Genomic DNA, 15559 nt, shown 5'->3' on the forward strand with positions numbered 1-15559 from the left:
GAAATACACAGACCTTTTCAGTTCCTTTGGAAAAAAATCTTCCTTTTTAAAATTGGCTTCAGCTGTTTTTTTCTCTCCTCTTTTGCTACTTTAAGCTTTTAGCTGCTGTAAGTAAGTTAGTAAGACTTTAAGCAGGCACAGTGCATTTTATTGGCAGATTTAAATGTTGTCTGTTGTATTTGGAGCCCTCAGGTTGGTGCTTTAGAACTAAGTTTCTCCAGTTCTCTCTGTTTTTCTCTCTGTCTCTATTTTCTCTTCACTTAAAAAAGTCACTGATGATGAAGAAATAAATAAACTAAATAAACTAATATTTGGTTTCGTTTTCTACTGAAGTGACACACAAAAAAAAGACCCCGTGTGCACTAACAGATATTTTGCAAACTAAACTTTCTTGGCTAAATTTGCACCTTATGAACACAGAGAACAGACATACTGCTGTTATTGTTTTAACGTGGTTTTCTTGGGATCACGGGTTAACTGTTCTGTTGTCTCAAAACAACCTAGCTCATTGAAAAACAAGCTTTGTTTCCTGAAGACAAGCTTTTCCTCTGAAAACAAGATGAACACGGTGAGAAAATGAGTGAATCCTGCATTACATCCAGTTTCTTTATTTCGTATCTCTGCCATGARACMTGGAGAGGATCCATAATAAGATGATGTTCATCGATGGGTGATTCTGGAAGATTTCAGCTCGAATCAGCTGCAATGATTTTCTTGATTTCTAGTGAAGAAGCGCTGTTGTGATTTAAAAAAGTGTAGTCTACAGACACCCTTTCCATCGTCTCTGGAGAAAGCTTTGCTATCTTGACTCAACAAAATAAAAATCTTATCTTGAGYAACAAGATAAACAAGTTATCTTAACAACATTATGAAAGAAATTTTCAAAGCATGTCTACTTTCATTATAGGTAGCACATCTTACCATTAACACAAAAAATATAGACATCTAATGAAGCAAGGGTGCCACCAAGGGGAGTCCAGTGGGGCCAAWGGCCACCCCTTGAAATTTCTAGCCGCTTTAATAAATTGAATAGCGATGGTAGAYTTGGTCATTTGAATTGTAATAAAATAAAAGCACAGACCTACTGTATTATCTGATTTTTGAGGCCGCCTCTGAACATTTTCTGGAGGCGCCTCTGGTTGGAATTTGAAGCCAGAATGGGACCAGCTTCCCTTTGGGTGCACAGATTCTGATTCCAAAAATAAAACATGGCAGCTCCTGTAAACTAGCTCCTATCTTCAGTTCTCAGTGATGGACAACCAGGTCCACTGTTACATATATGGTCAACAACTTTTATTTACAGGCAAACATTTTTGGTGAGACAAGTTGTATTTTTTTAAAATGCATTTTAAAGGCGAAGAGTTTTAAAACTCAGTGTATTTGTGTAGACTTGAAAACCTTTAAAACTATGACTCAGCAACTTGTTTGATATGTTAACACAGCTGCTTTCTGTTCGAGAAAAGAAACCATTATCAAATGAGGTTTTTTTTCTTTCTTTTTTCTTTCTTTCTTTTTCTTTTTTCTTTTGTCTGGCTCACTGTGCTGAAAAGATTACAGACTGACATGAAATGATGAACAATGTCAAAGAAATAATCCAGATTCAGGTTTTTTGAGAAAATCTTTAGCCCTTTTCAGAAAGTTTTTAGTTTATATTTAATTTCAACATTATTGCCATTTACTGGTGTTACATGTGTATTTCTGCATTTTTGCAGGAATTTGTCTTTTCTTTGTGTGTTGAGAGTTCTTTTTTTATTTTTAAGCAATTWCAAAAAAAAGGAGTGATGTATTCGGACCCGATTTTGCACAAATACTACAGTYTTTCTATCTATAGTAAATGTCTTTCTGTAAATGTATCAAACAATATGAGCAAAGCCCACAAAAGCTTTTCATGTGAAAAAAAAATCTTTTATGTGTCCTATTCTTGCTGTCATTCACTGATCATCTGTCTCGTCCTGAACGATTGCCTTTTTTTTTCTTTTCCCATGGTTTTCTGTCTGCATTGATCTAACACAAACATTTGTGTTTGCAGGAAGCCCCCGTGCTTCAGCCTCGGCTCTGCCCTTCCCATCTCCCTCCATCATCCAGCAGTCTAGCCCCTACTTCACCCACCCAACCATCCGCTACCACCACCACCCTGGACAGGATCCCCTGAAGGAATTTGTGCAGTTTGTCTGTGCTGATGGCTCAGGGCAGGCCGGCGGACAGGTAAGACCTGCCAGCTGTTAGTAGGAAAGTTATTACCGTGCCTTAAAACCTTGCCTTAATTACAATATTAAAGACTTGTGTATGAAGCATATCTAAACCAGATCAAAAACCTTAATTTAGAAGTAAAAATTAAAATTACCAGTGGAAGAAAATGGAAGACACAATAATGAGAACTAACTATCAGACTTTTCTGGTTTAAGAATCAATCTTWATGATTGTGATGTGACTTCTGAGATATTAAGATGATAATTAGAAATTTCATTTTAAATGATGTACAGTCACGGAAAAACAAAAGAAAAGTTGCTCTTTTTCATATCAAAAACTATTACAAATAGTTTGGTTTCTACCAGGTTCTAAACTTATTCAGATCTAAACTCCCGTGTCCAAAAGCACAAGACCAGATTTTACCCCMTTGTTATTTATTAAACCAAACCAAAGTGAAAAACTCCCAGTAGCTGTTTTTATGATTGTGGGGACATTTTGACCCACTTGTTTTTAGAACGTTTCACTGATGTTTGRAGACATTTATTTTGAACGATTCTTTTATGGTCCCACCATCGAATTGTAATCAGGCTGAAGTCTTGACTTTGACTGGACCATTCTAGCACTTTGATTCTTTTCTTTTKCAGTCATTCTGCTGTAGATGAGCTGCTGTTTATGGGATGTTGTTGCATCGTGACCCAGTTTGGTCCAACTTTCAGCTGTCAGACAGACGGCCTCAGAATATTTTGGTCTGCAGTAGGAATGTGGAAAATGTGGGAGATTGGAGATTGGCCAACACTTAGATAAGATCGGTGGAAAATATTGGCTTCTCATCTACCTCCACAAAGGTCTGAAAATCTGCCATATACCACTGTGCTGATACAGAGGTATTTGTGCTAATGTTCTGGGTTTGATTTCCCAGACATGGTGCTGTGCAATGTGGGTAAATGTCTCTACTTTTGAGTCTAGTTTCATCTGTATTGTGGTTCATTTAAATGAAACTTAACAAACCTAAATTGGACTGCCGTGTTCTTTTAGAGGGAAGAGGCTTTCTCCTTCAACTTTCAACCGAGCCTTTACTTGTTCAGTCTTTTTCTAACTGTCCTGTCATGAACTTTAATCTTTAACTTGCTGGAAGTCTGAGATGGAGCTAATCGCACAGTCTGACCATGTTGTGAATTTGTTGGGACATCCACTTCTGGGAAGATTGGCAGCTGTCTTAAATGTTTTCTACTTGTGTACAGTCTATAGATAGAAATGACCTTCAACCCRTCCCAGATGGATGAGCAACATCAGTTTCTTCTCTAAGGTCACTGCTGATGTCTTTTCTTCCATACCTACACGTTTCAGACCAATAAACAATCCAAATCTCTGCTTTTATTAATGTGATCACTGATGATGATCACTTAATCTATGGATGGGATCAGCAGCACCTGGCTGACACTGAACCTCTTAAATCCCATGGAAGCAGCAGGTGTGGGTTTTGATTTTCATGCGCTGCTTTTCCATTTTAGCTTGATTTTTGTTTAATAAATAATGACATGATGGAATCTGTTGTGTTTTTTGGCGCACTTGAGATTGAATTGAAATAATTTTAGAATCTGGGAAAAACCTAACTGTTTTTATTATCTTCTGATTTGTGAAACCCTAAAATGGAAAAATGGTGAATTTTTTTTCTTTTTCCTATGACTGTATTATCATTTCAACCTGATATCACATACCGGAAATTTTTGCATGACATATGACCACCGACATTATAAAGACTTAAAACCTTCACACCACACACACACACAAACACACACACACACACACACACACAAAGCGAAGACATTTGTTTAGTCAGCTGGTCTGCAAATCTTTGTGCTTTTTTGTCAATGTCATTTTGCCGTTTCCTGTTTCAGATCCTGATGTTCCTCACTCCTTTTTTGTTTGTTTGTTTTTAKTTTGTTCTTTTGCTCCACCCAACCCCTCTGAAGTTACAATCATCAGCACAAGAGCGAATCAATCACGGCACGCTTCAGTCAAAGCATACCAATCTTGTGTTTTGTCATCGTGTTTGTTTTCATCTCCGGCAGTTCCGATTTTAGTTGGAGTTTGGTTGTCTGGGGTTCGCATCGTTGTTGGTTGTGTTGTGCTTGTGTAGACGAGTGTTCTCCCATGGTTTTAATTTATTGCCATCTGCTGGATAAACCCAGTCCAAAAAATAAAAAAAAAATCTCTTACGCCTCCCCCCACTCCCTTCTCCACACCTTCTTCACCCAACACGAACCACCTCTGTGGAACCTCCAGCTCCTGGTCCCACTTCCAGTCACTTCTTGTGGTGCCTGTTATTTTTGACACTTCCATGACCGATACTGTCCGCATACCTCATTTCTTCAGTTNCACCCACCCTCCTTCCACCATCACTCCCCTCTCCTCCCTCCGCCATGTTTTATTTGGACCCGGCCTTTTTGAGCCGCGCACTGTTTCCATTCCGTGTCTGCGGGTTGTCGCATGCCGCCCACCTGACCCTATTTGTGTTGTCTGCAGCCAAACGGGAGCGGCCAGAGCAAAATGCCAGGCTCCTTCTTGCTGCCTCCACCTCCCCCAGTGGCCCGCCCAGTGCCCCTCCCCATGCCCGACTCTAAACCCAACAGCACACCCCCTGACGGCGGACTCTCCTCGCCCGCATCTCCGTGTAAGTGACCCCGCAGAGACCGTTTATAAAATCAAAACCAACAGCAGAAAAAACAAAAACAAAAAAACAAACAAACAAAAAAGACCCGTGTCATTGTTCTTCCTACAACTTCGTGCCATCATCCAACATTTCACTTCCCTTTTTCCTTCCTGGAAGCCAGCACAAAATAAAAAAAAAATAAATGGAACACGTAAGAGTTACCCAAGCCTCCAAGAAGTTTGATGATCTGTCATTTTGGACCCCTGTGGTACTCCACATGGTTCTTTATTAGGCCCCATGAGTTTTAGTGGCTCCACATTTTGAAACCACTCTGCGTGTTGTGCTACGGAGGATGCATCTTATTTTCCTAAAGAAATCTTTTCCTCCCCTGATGGACTTACCAACAAACCTTGTGAGATTTCAAACACTCATTAACTGAGACACAAATTTAGGGCAGTTAATTTGTATGGACTCCAAAGCAAAAATTGGGACATTGGTGGAATATATATCTATATTTGCTTCTTTTACTTTTTTTTTTCGGTTGACTATTGCTTTAAGTTGGAATATTTTTCTTTGGTAAACGTGAAAAGGAAGAATAGACTGCATTTAAGGCAAGGGAYTGATGTCAGAGATATATTTGTCCTCCTGAGGGGCACTGGATGGAGCACGTCTTGATTTTATTTTGTTCATTTTTAGCTCTCCTTCAAAGTTAGTGTTTTCATTTTATTCCCCAGTCAGCGTCTGCAAGTCTTTAATGTCTTTTGTATGTTTCAGTTCTTAGAAATAATGATGTATACTGTACCTTCCTTCCTGTGTCTCCCATTACTGTCCTTCCTCCCTTTCCTGCACACAAACAGACCACACCAGTCTGCACACTGCTTCCTCGAACCCTTCAGTGAGATTCAGACTGTGGAGTCCACAGGGTACCTCAAACTGCCCTAAATTTGTCAGAAATGTTGATGCCACTGGGTTTTAAATGTCCCTGACTGATGCTCGGTGTCATCATTCTGATGTGCTCAAACTCTTCAAGCAGAGTTAATCAACTGGATTTAATCACTTTGGGAAATTAAAGTTTGCATACCAGATTTTGACAAACATTTTTAAAGGGTTTTAATGACCTCAATGATATACTGCAGATTAGAAATGTACTTTTGCTTTTATTTTTGTTTATTGTTTGCAATTTGTGTTTATTTGTAGTTAATCTTTTAGTTTAATAAGTGGTAAATACTTGTGAAATTCTCTCATTGCAAATTCTGAAGTGCAGGTTTGGGTTTAATTTTCTGTAAATACGACTTTTAAATAAAGTACAAGTTTAAATACAACTTGCCTCTTTATGAGCCCTAGTGAATTATAGTGTAGGAACATTTAACATGAACTAGTAGCCTGTTCATACTATTTAGAATATTTTTAAAATCAGAAAATCTGATTTTAAAAATATCCTAAGCAGTAGTCTCGTCTACACACAAACTGACATTTTTTTGAAAAATACTTGGATTTACTTTTTGTACACAAGGTGAATTTTTTTATTCACTTCTGGTGGATCGATAACGATTTAAATAAAAGGGATTTTTAGAAATAATGAAGTAGCAGCCCTCAATCACATTGTTCTCTAAAAGGTAGTGGGATCCCAGTATAGATACCAGCATTTTTACAAGTACTCATACTCGTTCAAAATGTCCCAATACTTGGGACCGATACTGGTATCGATACTCTATTAAATGTGTTAAAATTTACATTTCAAAAGAAAAGTTGATCTAGTCTGTGTTTAAGAAAATTATACAAGATGAAAGAAAATCTTATTTGTTATTTTTATTTATTTATTTTGCCACAGTATATACAGTATCATGCTYTATATTTGATTTGACACAATCATAGGGGCTGTAGTCGAAGGTGAGCCAACTCATTCAAAATAAATGAAATGTGTCTTTAAAGTCATTGTGTAATGCTTAAGTTGTAACTTAGTAAAAACCCAGTATCTGTACTATTTGCAAGTATCCGAACTGAAGTACTTGTACTCAGTTTGAGGAAAAGCTGGTATCGGGACACCCCTACTAAAAGCTGGTTTATAAGTGAGAGGAAATTGTAAATGAAATGAAAGAAAATAAGAATTTGGGGAGAACCAGGATAGTCAAGTTTTATCTCTGCACTTTAAAACGTCTTTGATCTGGACATTTTTCCACCTAGTATTTTTGATAAACTCGTGTCAACTATATGATTTTTTACAAACAGACTCGGTCTAGGTTGTCAAAAAATTGTTGATTTATGGAGGACTGCGACACATWTAGAGATGGTTTATTATTAGAGTTTTGTTTGTCTTGAAAACTCATCTCACCAGTGATTAAGTATAAAACTGAGTGGCTAAAGTAGGTATGGCTTCATGTCAAAGTCTTGATGCTGGAAAAAAAAAAGATCAAAAATGTAACCACACACTTGTACAAAAGACCACAGGCTCATAATTATTCTGATGGGTGTCAGGGAGACCAAAGCTGGCCAAGGATTGGGGAAAATACTGGCCTTCAGAGAGAAATGAATTTGTGGTGTGAGGAGAACCATGAAGTGAAGCACTGAGTGTTGTGCTGATGAGTTACAGATGTTGGCTAATAATTGCTGACTTTGTGTCCACAGTCCTGTAAAGTTTGCCCTCCTGTATCAAACGAAAGCAAACTAGAGATGATGTTTTATGTCTGAAGCTTCAAACAGACAAGATTTTTATACCACAGGACGTCCTGGTGGGCTATTAATTACATCACACTCTATAATGAAGTGATTCTGTGTTTTATGCTGCCTGTGACTAACARAGGAGCCAGATCCTGTTATCAATAAACCTTGAGTTTGTGCTGAAATGGTTAATGATTGACAGGTGATGGTAACAATGTCAACAACAAACAGGCAACGGCTGTTAGTGGAAATACTCGTCCAACATCATCAGAAAGTTCATTCTTGGTCTTTTGAGGTGTTTTTTTATGTACTCTTTAAAAGGAAATTCACCTCAGATTGTTTTTAACAATAAAAATGTCCCGTGTCAGTTATTGCTCATCACATGTGCTGGAGATCAGTCTCAGCTACTACCACATCAAACCTTAGCTTAAAGTCTACAGAAATGGATTGGATATAGTGATTTTTGTGTTTGTTCAGCTGTGTTGAGTTGGCTTCTGACCCCTAATTTACATTACATGTGTTACGGCTCCGCTGCGGTGCGCAGGTCGCAGCTGTGCGTTTCAGGTCCAGTTTACACCACCTCCGCTCCGCTCTGGTCCGACAGACGTGCAGGAAGGAGATCGCGCGATAAAMTCAGTGATAAGTGTGGAAGTCACAGCAAAAAATTATTAATTCTGTGAAAGACGAACTCCAAACACAGCTGAAAACATTAATATAAAGGCTTTTAGTATCTATGTTGAAACTGTCTCACTGTCGGCTTTCTAAAACTTCTGATTTCAAAATAAAATCCACATGTATCGTGTGTACACATATGCTTCATGCTACATGGTTCCATCTGCTTCCCAAACAGAACGATACATTCTGACAGCATTTGTGTGGAAATATATTTATTAATATAGCCGCAATTTCAGCATTATTCCTACAAATTATTCCGCCGAATAGTGTCTTATTTTGAAAATACGGATATTGTGCTCGTGTCTTTTCCTGTTGGTGCGACGTAATCTTTAAAAATTGACTCTGGCGCTGCTCCATTGTCCGGCAAAAATAGGATCTGTTTTAATTTTGACAGATTGCCGTCCGCTCACCACCGCCGTGCGCAGCCAGTGTAAACACTCTCATTGATCATTAATGGGTGTGTATTTGCTGCGGAGGTCGGACCGGAGCGGAGCGGAGACGGAACACAAGTAGTGTAAATTGGGGGTGAGAGTTTCAATAAAACCCATCAGATGGTACATGAAATATTTTTCTAGCAAACAAAGGAACACTCACATGAATGCCCATGTGTCATGATGTCAGGTGATATTTATTCTTGCTCCTACATCTCATCTGAAGCTTGGTTAAACCCTTGAAAAAAACAGCTTAATGTGTTTTTTAAAGTATTACAATTCCTTTACTAATACACTTTTCATGTATTCACAATTGATTTTATCACATTAAACACACTCGCACACACTAGACCTCTGGGTTGTTCTTCAAGAAACAAAGGACCAGCAGGTGCAGCTGATGATTTGGTTGGTGATGCGTGCAGCCTTTGGCGGAGCACAAGCAAACATTTTTGACAATTTTAGAAATTGATAGTTTTACAAGCATGATAAAAGACAGGAACTAACAATAAGGAAAGCTTGCTGAACAGCTTAGCAGATGAATCATGAACACATTTTATAGCCAGACACAAGAATGTAACCCAGAAATTGAACAAGTGTTAGTTTGAYGTAAATGCATATGAAAGGAATGTTTTCCTGACTAAAATACTCAAAGAACACCACAGATAATTTTCCAGTGTATCTTGCTGCTGTATGTTAAATTTTTTGTTTCTCTAATATACATTTAGTTAAGTTACATGAAGTTTCTCAATGCTTGGTTGTATGTGAGTAGGGGAGGACTTACAAACTCTGGTTCCAAAAATGAARCGTGGCAGCGTCTGTGAAGTGGGTATTACCAGCTTCAAGTTTGAAAAACAGAAGAAGACAGAGGCCTAACCTCTGTACATTCTAGTACCAAAGCTACACAGACTGCCAAACTGTTCGTGACTTTCATTCACACAGAAAGTGCAACCTTAGCTACTGGAATCATCTCTGACATCCACGGTTGTGTGTGTGTTGTGTTTCTACAGCATACTCCACGCCAGGCACCACAGCTCCCAACAGGTTTGTCGGCATCGGATCACGGGACAACAACTTTCTGAACATCCCGCAGCAGACACAGGTGAGGCATCTCACCGACGGCCTGTGTAGAAAAACGAACTGGTGTAATTACCAGTGAAACTCAGGAAACGTATTAACCGTGTGGATGTAAGCCAAAGTTTGGTTTTGACTCCCTGAAACCTGCTGCTGGGTTTCCTCTCAAACTAACCCACAATCAGCGGGTGCATCTGTATTTTACTGTGCGTGTGTGTGTGTGTATGTGTGTGTACTTTTTGGCACGTAGCATACCCCTCACAACCAGATGCCTTCTTCTCTTTGCAACCTTTCCTCTCTCCTCTCCACCCAACCCTCTGCTTTTCTGCTYCTCGCTTCCCTCCGTCTCTCACCTTCCTCGTTTCTTCCCATCGCCCCTCTGCGCCTCCCCCGTGTGCCTCCTCCATTACAGCCAGTACTTTTCTCATTAGGGTCTAACCACACCCGCCTGGAGCCAGCTCAGCTCCGCTGCTCCACACATGGAAACCATCTGAGGATCCCCCCCCCCTCCCTTATTCCTCTYCCCTTCGCTTTGTCTCGCTTTTCGTCTCTGCCCTGCCGTTTGTTTTATACCACTCATAATCCCCTTCTCTTCACTTTTTCAGGGTTGTTTTTTTTTGTTCTCATATTTTATTTGAACAAGAAAAAAAAACTGCACACTCCAAACGAACGTTGCAAATATTCGTTCACTGACTGTAGCAGAACGCAAAAGCACAGATATTTTACACTCAGTGGAGCAAAAGTGTTTTACGTTTGAAGGAAGAGCCACGTGTCAGTATCAATGAAAAAGTTGATGGCCAAAGAAGACTTTGTCAAAAGTTTCGGTGGTGACCAGACATCCCAACCAGCACCGACGGGCTTATCCTGACCTCTAGTGGCAACTGTTGTGTACTACAGCCAAGAAAGAGCCGAAACAAGACCCCAACAGTCCAGAAAAAGAGGAAACGGAGGGAAGAGAGCAAGTTTGGTCCATATAGAAAGTCACGTCCCAGCTGTCTCGTTACCCCCGGCAACCAGACATGATGTCATAGCCAGTTGATCTTGAATCTGAGATGAGTTCACTCAAGAGGGGTCCGGGAAAGAAAAGAGGGTGGTCACTGTCTGCTGCCAAGGGTTTAGTGGGAGTGTTCACAAGAGATAGATGGGCTGTGTGTGTTTGTGAGAGCTGCGCACAGAGAGAGGCACAGACACTGAGGAGGGAGAAGTCACAATGCCCCTCGGCTCGCTGGGACATTGCCCAGGGGAGAGAGGGGAGCTGAAAGGGGCAGGAGGCAGGATGACGGGAGGGGGTAATTCATGCGACCTGCTAGAGTCAAACTAAATAAAAGGCTGCTTCCCCGGAGGTGCAGAGGAGTTTCCAAGGCTCGACTCCTAGAATGTTGGCACTTTAGCCCACAGAGCCAGATCCTGCAGGCCAAGCAGGCCGGCCGACAGCAGCAGCAGCCGTGACCCGGTTCTGCTCCCGGCCTCCCGCTGGGCAGGAGACACCCGACATGAGCGCACCACAAGCGGCAGAGAGTGGCGACTGCTTGCACCCCTGCTGCTGCTCGGTCATGATGAGCCATTTACTGCTCAGTGGAATTCAAGAAACACTTTGCTCTACAAACGGAAAGACTCGGTCTGTCAGAATCCTTTCTGATGAGCTGCAAACCAACACCTCTTTGTGCTTTGGTTCACAGGACAAGATAATTGTGCCGATTCTTGGCCCAATTTTGCCCTTCTGACAATCTTAAGGATGCTCCAATTATCGTGTTGGCTTTAAAGATAATCCTGTGAGATATTCCTGCTGTGTGTGGTGTGTTACGAGTGATCTAGTCAGCTCAGAAAATTGGGGCCGTTCTGATCTCAAATCAGGGATATTTTACATGTTGGATTGTTTTGGCCCGATATCCCAGCATGTGTGGTGTTCACCAAGGACAAACGAGCTCACAGCCTGTTGAATGTGTAGCCAATCAGAGGGTGAGGTGACAGAAACACGGAGAGAAATCCAAAATACACAAGACAAAAAAACTGTCATGGAACTGCAGTCTGATGGGCGCTGGCTTCTTCCTTATCTGCAGTGATTATTTACTCTAAACTCACGTTTGATCCTGTGAATATAACCCTCCCAATAAAATGATATAATTTGCTCTAACACAATAGAAACTAACTGGTTAAAAACACAGCTGCTCTCTGGTTGTATTTAGGTAACTTTGGCCTGATTTTAAAATTTACAGTGTCATATATTTACATTTAAGCATAACTGCTGAAAATGACCTGCAGGGCTTTAGAGCATAACGCACATTGTATTTATTTATTTATTTATTTAATGGGGGTCGGAGGGTGGCAGATTAAACGTGGTCAGAATTTTAAAACGTTTTTCATCTCGTCTTGTAAAGCTACAAAAAAATTTATTGTTTTCTTTTTGTGGAAAAAAAGTGGGGGGGGAATAATTGTATTACAATTTTATTTTCAAAAATAAGACATAAACTCCCCTGCTGATAGGTTTGCTGTGAGTAAGTAGTCGTAAACACAAACATGTCAAACCTTTCTCCAATTTAGTTTTTGGAAATTCTACACCGTTAAGTCTGTGCTTTGACATCTGCACAGGAGCTCGCCTTTTGACAGGAAACAAATCTACAGCCCTAAATGTCAGGATCTTAAACCAACGCTGATGATAAATATTTAATTATAAAAACTGATCCAATCTGCCTATCTTTTTTTCTAATGTGTTTTCTGGTAGATTAAATCATAAACATAAAGGAAGCTGCCTTAAGTAAGTATAAAGTGAGCCAAGGTAGGAATAATGTGAGCAACAAAGTAATGTACTCGGCCTAGATTTCGGCATTGCAAGTGTGCACATGACAATAAGTCATAATTTAAAAAACATTGGCTATTGAAAAAGCTGCCATACAGCTCATTGGTCACTTGTTGGACTGGAAATTTGCCTATTTGCTTGCAATTTTGACTTTGCAACAGTCGCCTSTCAATGAGAAACTATGCTAGGGTGCTTTGTGCAACTTTGCTCTAACTGCTCAACATGTTGTGTTAAAAATCTGAAGGTTGTCTGGATATTTACATGTCGAGGTGTTTTCACTTTTTCCTCAGGAAACAAAAAAAAAGTTTCATGAAAACTTTGACACATTTTTAGTAGTTCTAAAATTTTCTGATTCTCTTCCCCTTCTTCTCTTTCAGTCTTGGTTCCTCTGACAAGAATCTGTGTTCAAACCAGCAAGTAGAGTTCTTTCTTTATAATCTGAAATGAGAGAAAAAGAACAGAGAAAACAAACCGCAGCAGGATAATAATAACTGTCCTCCAACCAYCCCACCGACCAGCCCTGACAGCACTTCTCACCTGATACGAAATACAACAGCCGCACAACACATCCCGTGGAACTCTGGACTTGTTCACGCAGTCAGAGGGAGGACCCAGTTTGAGCAAAGATTGAGAGAGGGAAAGATGAACAGATGGGCAACGAGAACGGAAGGATGAGAAACGGAGGTAAGGGGACGGCAGCGAGCACAGGCCTCCTCAAACCAGCAGCAGCGCAACGGGAGGATGTGACAGCGGCCGACTCCTCCTGCTTTGTAAGGACTCATTTAGTGATGAACGGCTAAGAGAATCAACAGTCCAGCAAATGCAGATCCAATGGTTTCCAGTGACAACTACAACCCATGCTCCTGTGTCAAAAGCCACAACCCAAAACCTATCAATGAGTTCTGTCCCTCCGACTGATGACGACACCAGTAGCGAGCAGGACGCCGCGCCAAAACACGTCTTGGAATCAGTTAACACTAGTATTGACGATGTGCACTATTTTACTCGCAAGGCATGGGAGGTAACCCACACCTTCCTGACAAAAAGAGGAAAAAAATCAAGGTACAAGAAGCTTCTCGTGTCCTCGTCCCCACAGAGTCCAGGTTAGCCAATCACTGCTCACTCTCCTGTCTCCCCTCAATCAGAAAGTCCTCACTACTCAGCTTCATATTCACAATTATGATTTTCTTTCTCCGTAAGCCCAGAAAACTCCTTTGACCAGACACGATGCTCACAATCACCATTTGATTCTGGACACTATTCACCCCCTATTGGCAGCAGCTATGGGTTTACTAACGTAGTTGAATGATGAATATTTGTCCCTTTTGTCTTTTCTTATTTAAACTGAGTCCTTTTTGCATTTGTGCTACTTTATAAGAATTGTTTTGTATTTGAATGGCAGCACCTTAACGCAGTAAGAAGTGGTATGTTGAAGCAGCATACACAGATCCGTTGGCTAAGCCCAGATTAAGGAGTGTGTGTAAAAATGTGGAAAATAAGGCCTGTGTGCTTTTTGTTTTTAGATGTGAAAACTGYTATCACTCACATGTCGAGCTCTGACAAACAGCTCATTTGATTTGAGACTGTTTAAAGTAGTCATAAGAAAATGAGTATTTTTCAAGCATCCCAGTGAACAATAGACACAATTTTAGTGATGGAAAATAGTTTGGCTCTCATTTGGGCCCTGTCCACACTGGATACTTTGCAGAAATAGACATTTCTGTTGTTTTCGCATCTTATCTATACAGAAATTAAGTTTTTAGAAAAAAAATATTTTATTAATTATTTCCATAGTAGAYTATAGTTAGGAAACTATAGCGTAGATGCTTATTTCACAATTAATCTTAGAAACCAAAACAACAATGGTGCCATTTTGTAAATTTTTCCACTTCTACTAAATGCTAACATGATCAGTGTTTTTAACGATAACACCAACACTGATATTTTGCAAAATATCCCTATGCAAACTGCATTTTTGGTGAGAAACAACAAATATTTTTAGAGATCTTTAGCCATGCTCAGAATCTTCTTTGGAATGTTGAGGCGTTATTAATGTTGACTGTATTGCCATCTAGTGGCACTACACGAGTATTACATAGTTTTTTGTTTGCATTTTTAGCTTTTCATCAAAATAAAAATGTTTCTCACAGTGAAGGAAAAACTAATTCTTAAAATTATCTGGAAAAACATGGTCAGGGCCTTGGTCTCAATGCTTGCAAAACTATCACTTTTAAACCAAATTTGTCTTCTTCTATTCTATTCTTATTTAACCTGGATGTTTAAGGCCAATTTGAATGTCTTTTAGGCTTTCCTTTCCAAAAGTCTTACTGGGATATAAAAAGATTAAAAGAATCTGTTTCAAAATAATGACAATCACATTGGGAGAGAATGTAGATAACGACAAGTGCRGCTTTTGAGTTTGCTAAAGATGTTGGACACCAGCACCTAGTGGCTAAAAGTGGTATTGCAATGCTTCATAATTTAGTTACTAAAATCCAGTCAGACTAGGTCCTCCCTCGTTTACAGCTACACATGTTGAGTGGTATTAATTTTCTCATCCAGCAAATTAAAAAAGGCATTTTCTAAAATGTAATTTTTCATTCACATAATTTGCTTGTTCTCAGTGCCAGACAGCCCGTTAGGTGGAGTTTTGACAATCACATGAAGCTAATTTTTTTTTTGAGACAAACAAAATGTGCAAAAATAAAAGTAATAACTTTTACAAAAACATTTTTTTGAAAAAGATGCAATGGTCAGTTGCCGATGGTAGTAAAATACGAAAAATAGAAAATAAGGAGGGAAGTTTGCTGAAAAAAAAGAAACCCCCGGAGTAGCTCTTCTTTTCCGTCTCCTGTAAATTCAGCCCGTTGTTTACACTCTCAGACAGGCTCCGGCTCCAAGAGCAGAGGCAGCCACACTGCYGAGCAAAAACAAAACGTGACATATCGGACAAATTTTGAACTGGGGCCAATAAGGTCTGCAGTATGTGGATCAAACATGGTAGAATTAAACTTACCAGTTGTCACGGTATTCCCCCCCCAACACACATGCACACACAAGCACCAGCACTCCCCCCAGTTATTG

The 15559-nt window shown here is 39.9% G+C and overlaps 1 protein-coding gene across 2 annotated transcripts; it reads left to right on the forward strand.

Moving 5' to 3' along the window:
* Positions 1-2029: 2029 nt before the first annotated feature.
* Positions 2030-15282, forward strand: LOC106532719 (nuclear factor 1 X-type; the record flags this gene model as incomplete). Of its 2 annotated transcripts, XM_014028836.1 has the most annotated exon segments (4): positions 2030-2205; positions 4717-4864; positions 9615-9706; positions 12853-15282. In XM_014028836.1, coding segments are annotated over 4 exon segments (431 nt in total), but the record flags the coding sequence as incomplete, so codon positions are not given.
* Between the last annotated feature and the right edge of the window lie 277 nt (positions 15283-15559).

Source organism: Austrofundulus limnaeus, unplaced genomic scaffold (genome assembly GCF_001266775.1).
Source record: "Austrofundulus limnaeus strain Quisiro unplaced genomic scaffold, Austrofundulus_limnaeus-1.0 Scaffold819, whole genome shotgun sequence".
Lineage (NCBI taxonomy): Eukaryota > Metazoa > Chordata > Actinopteri > Cyprinodontiformes > Rivulidae > Austrofundulus > Austrofundulus limnaeus.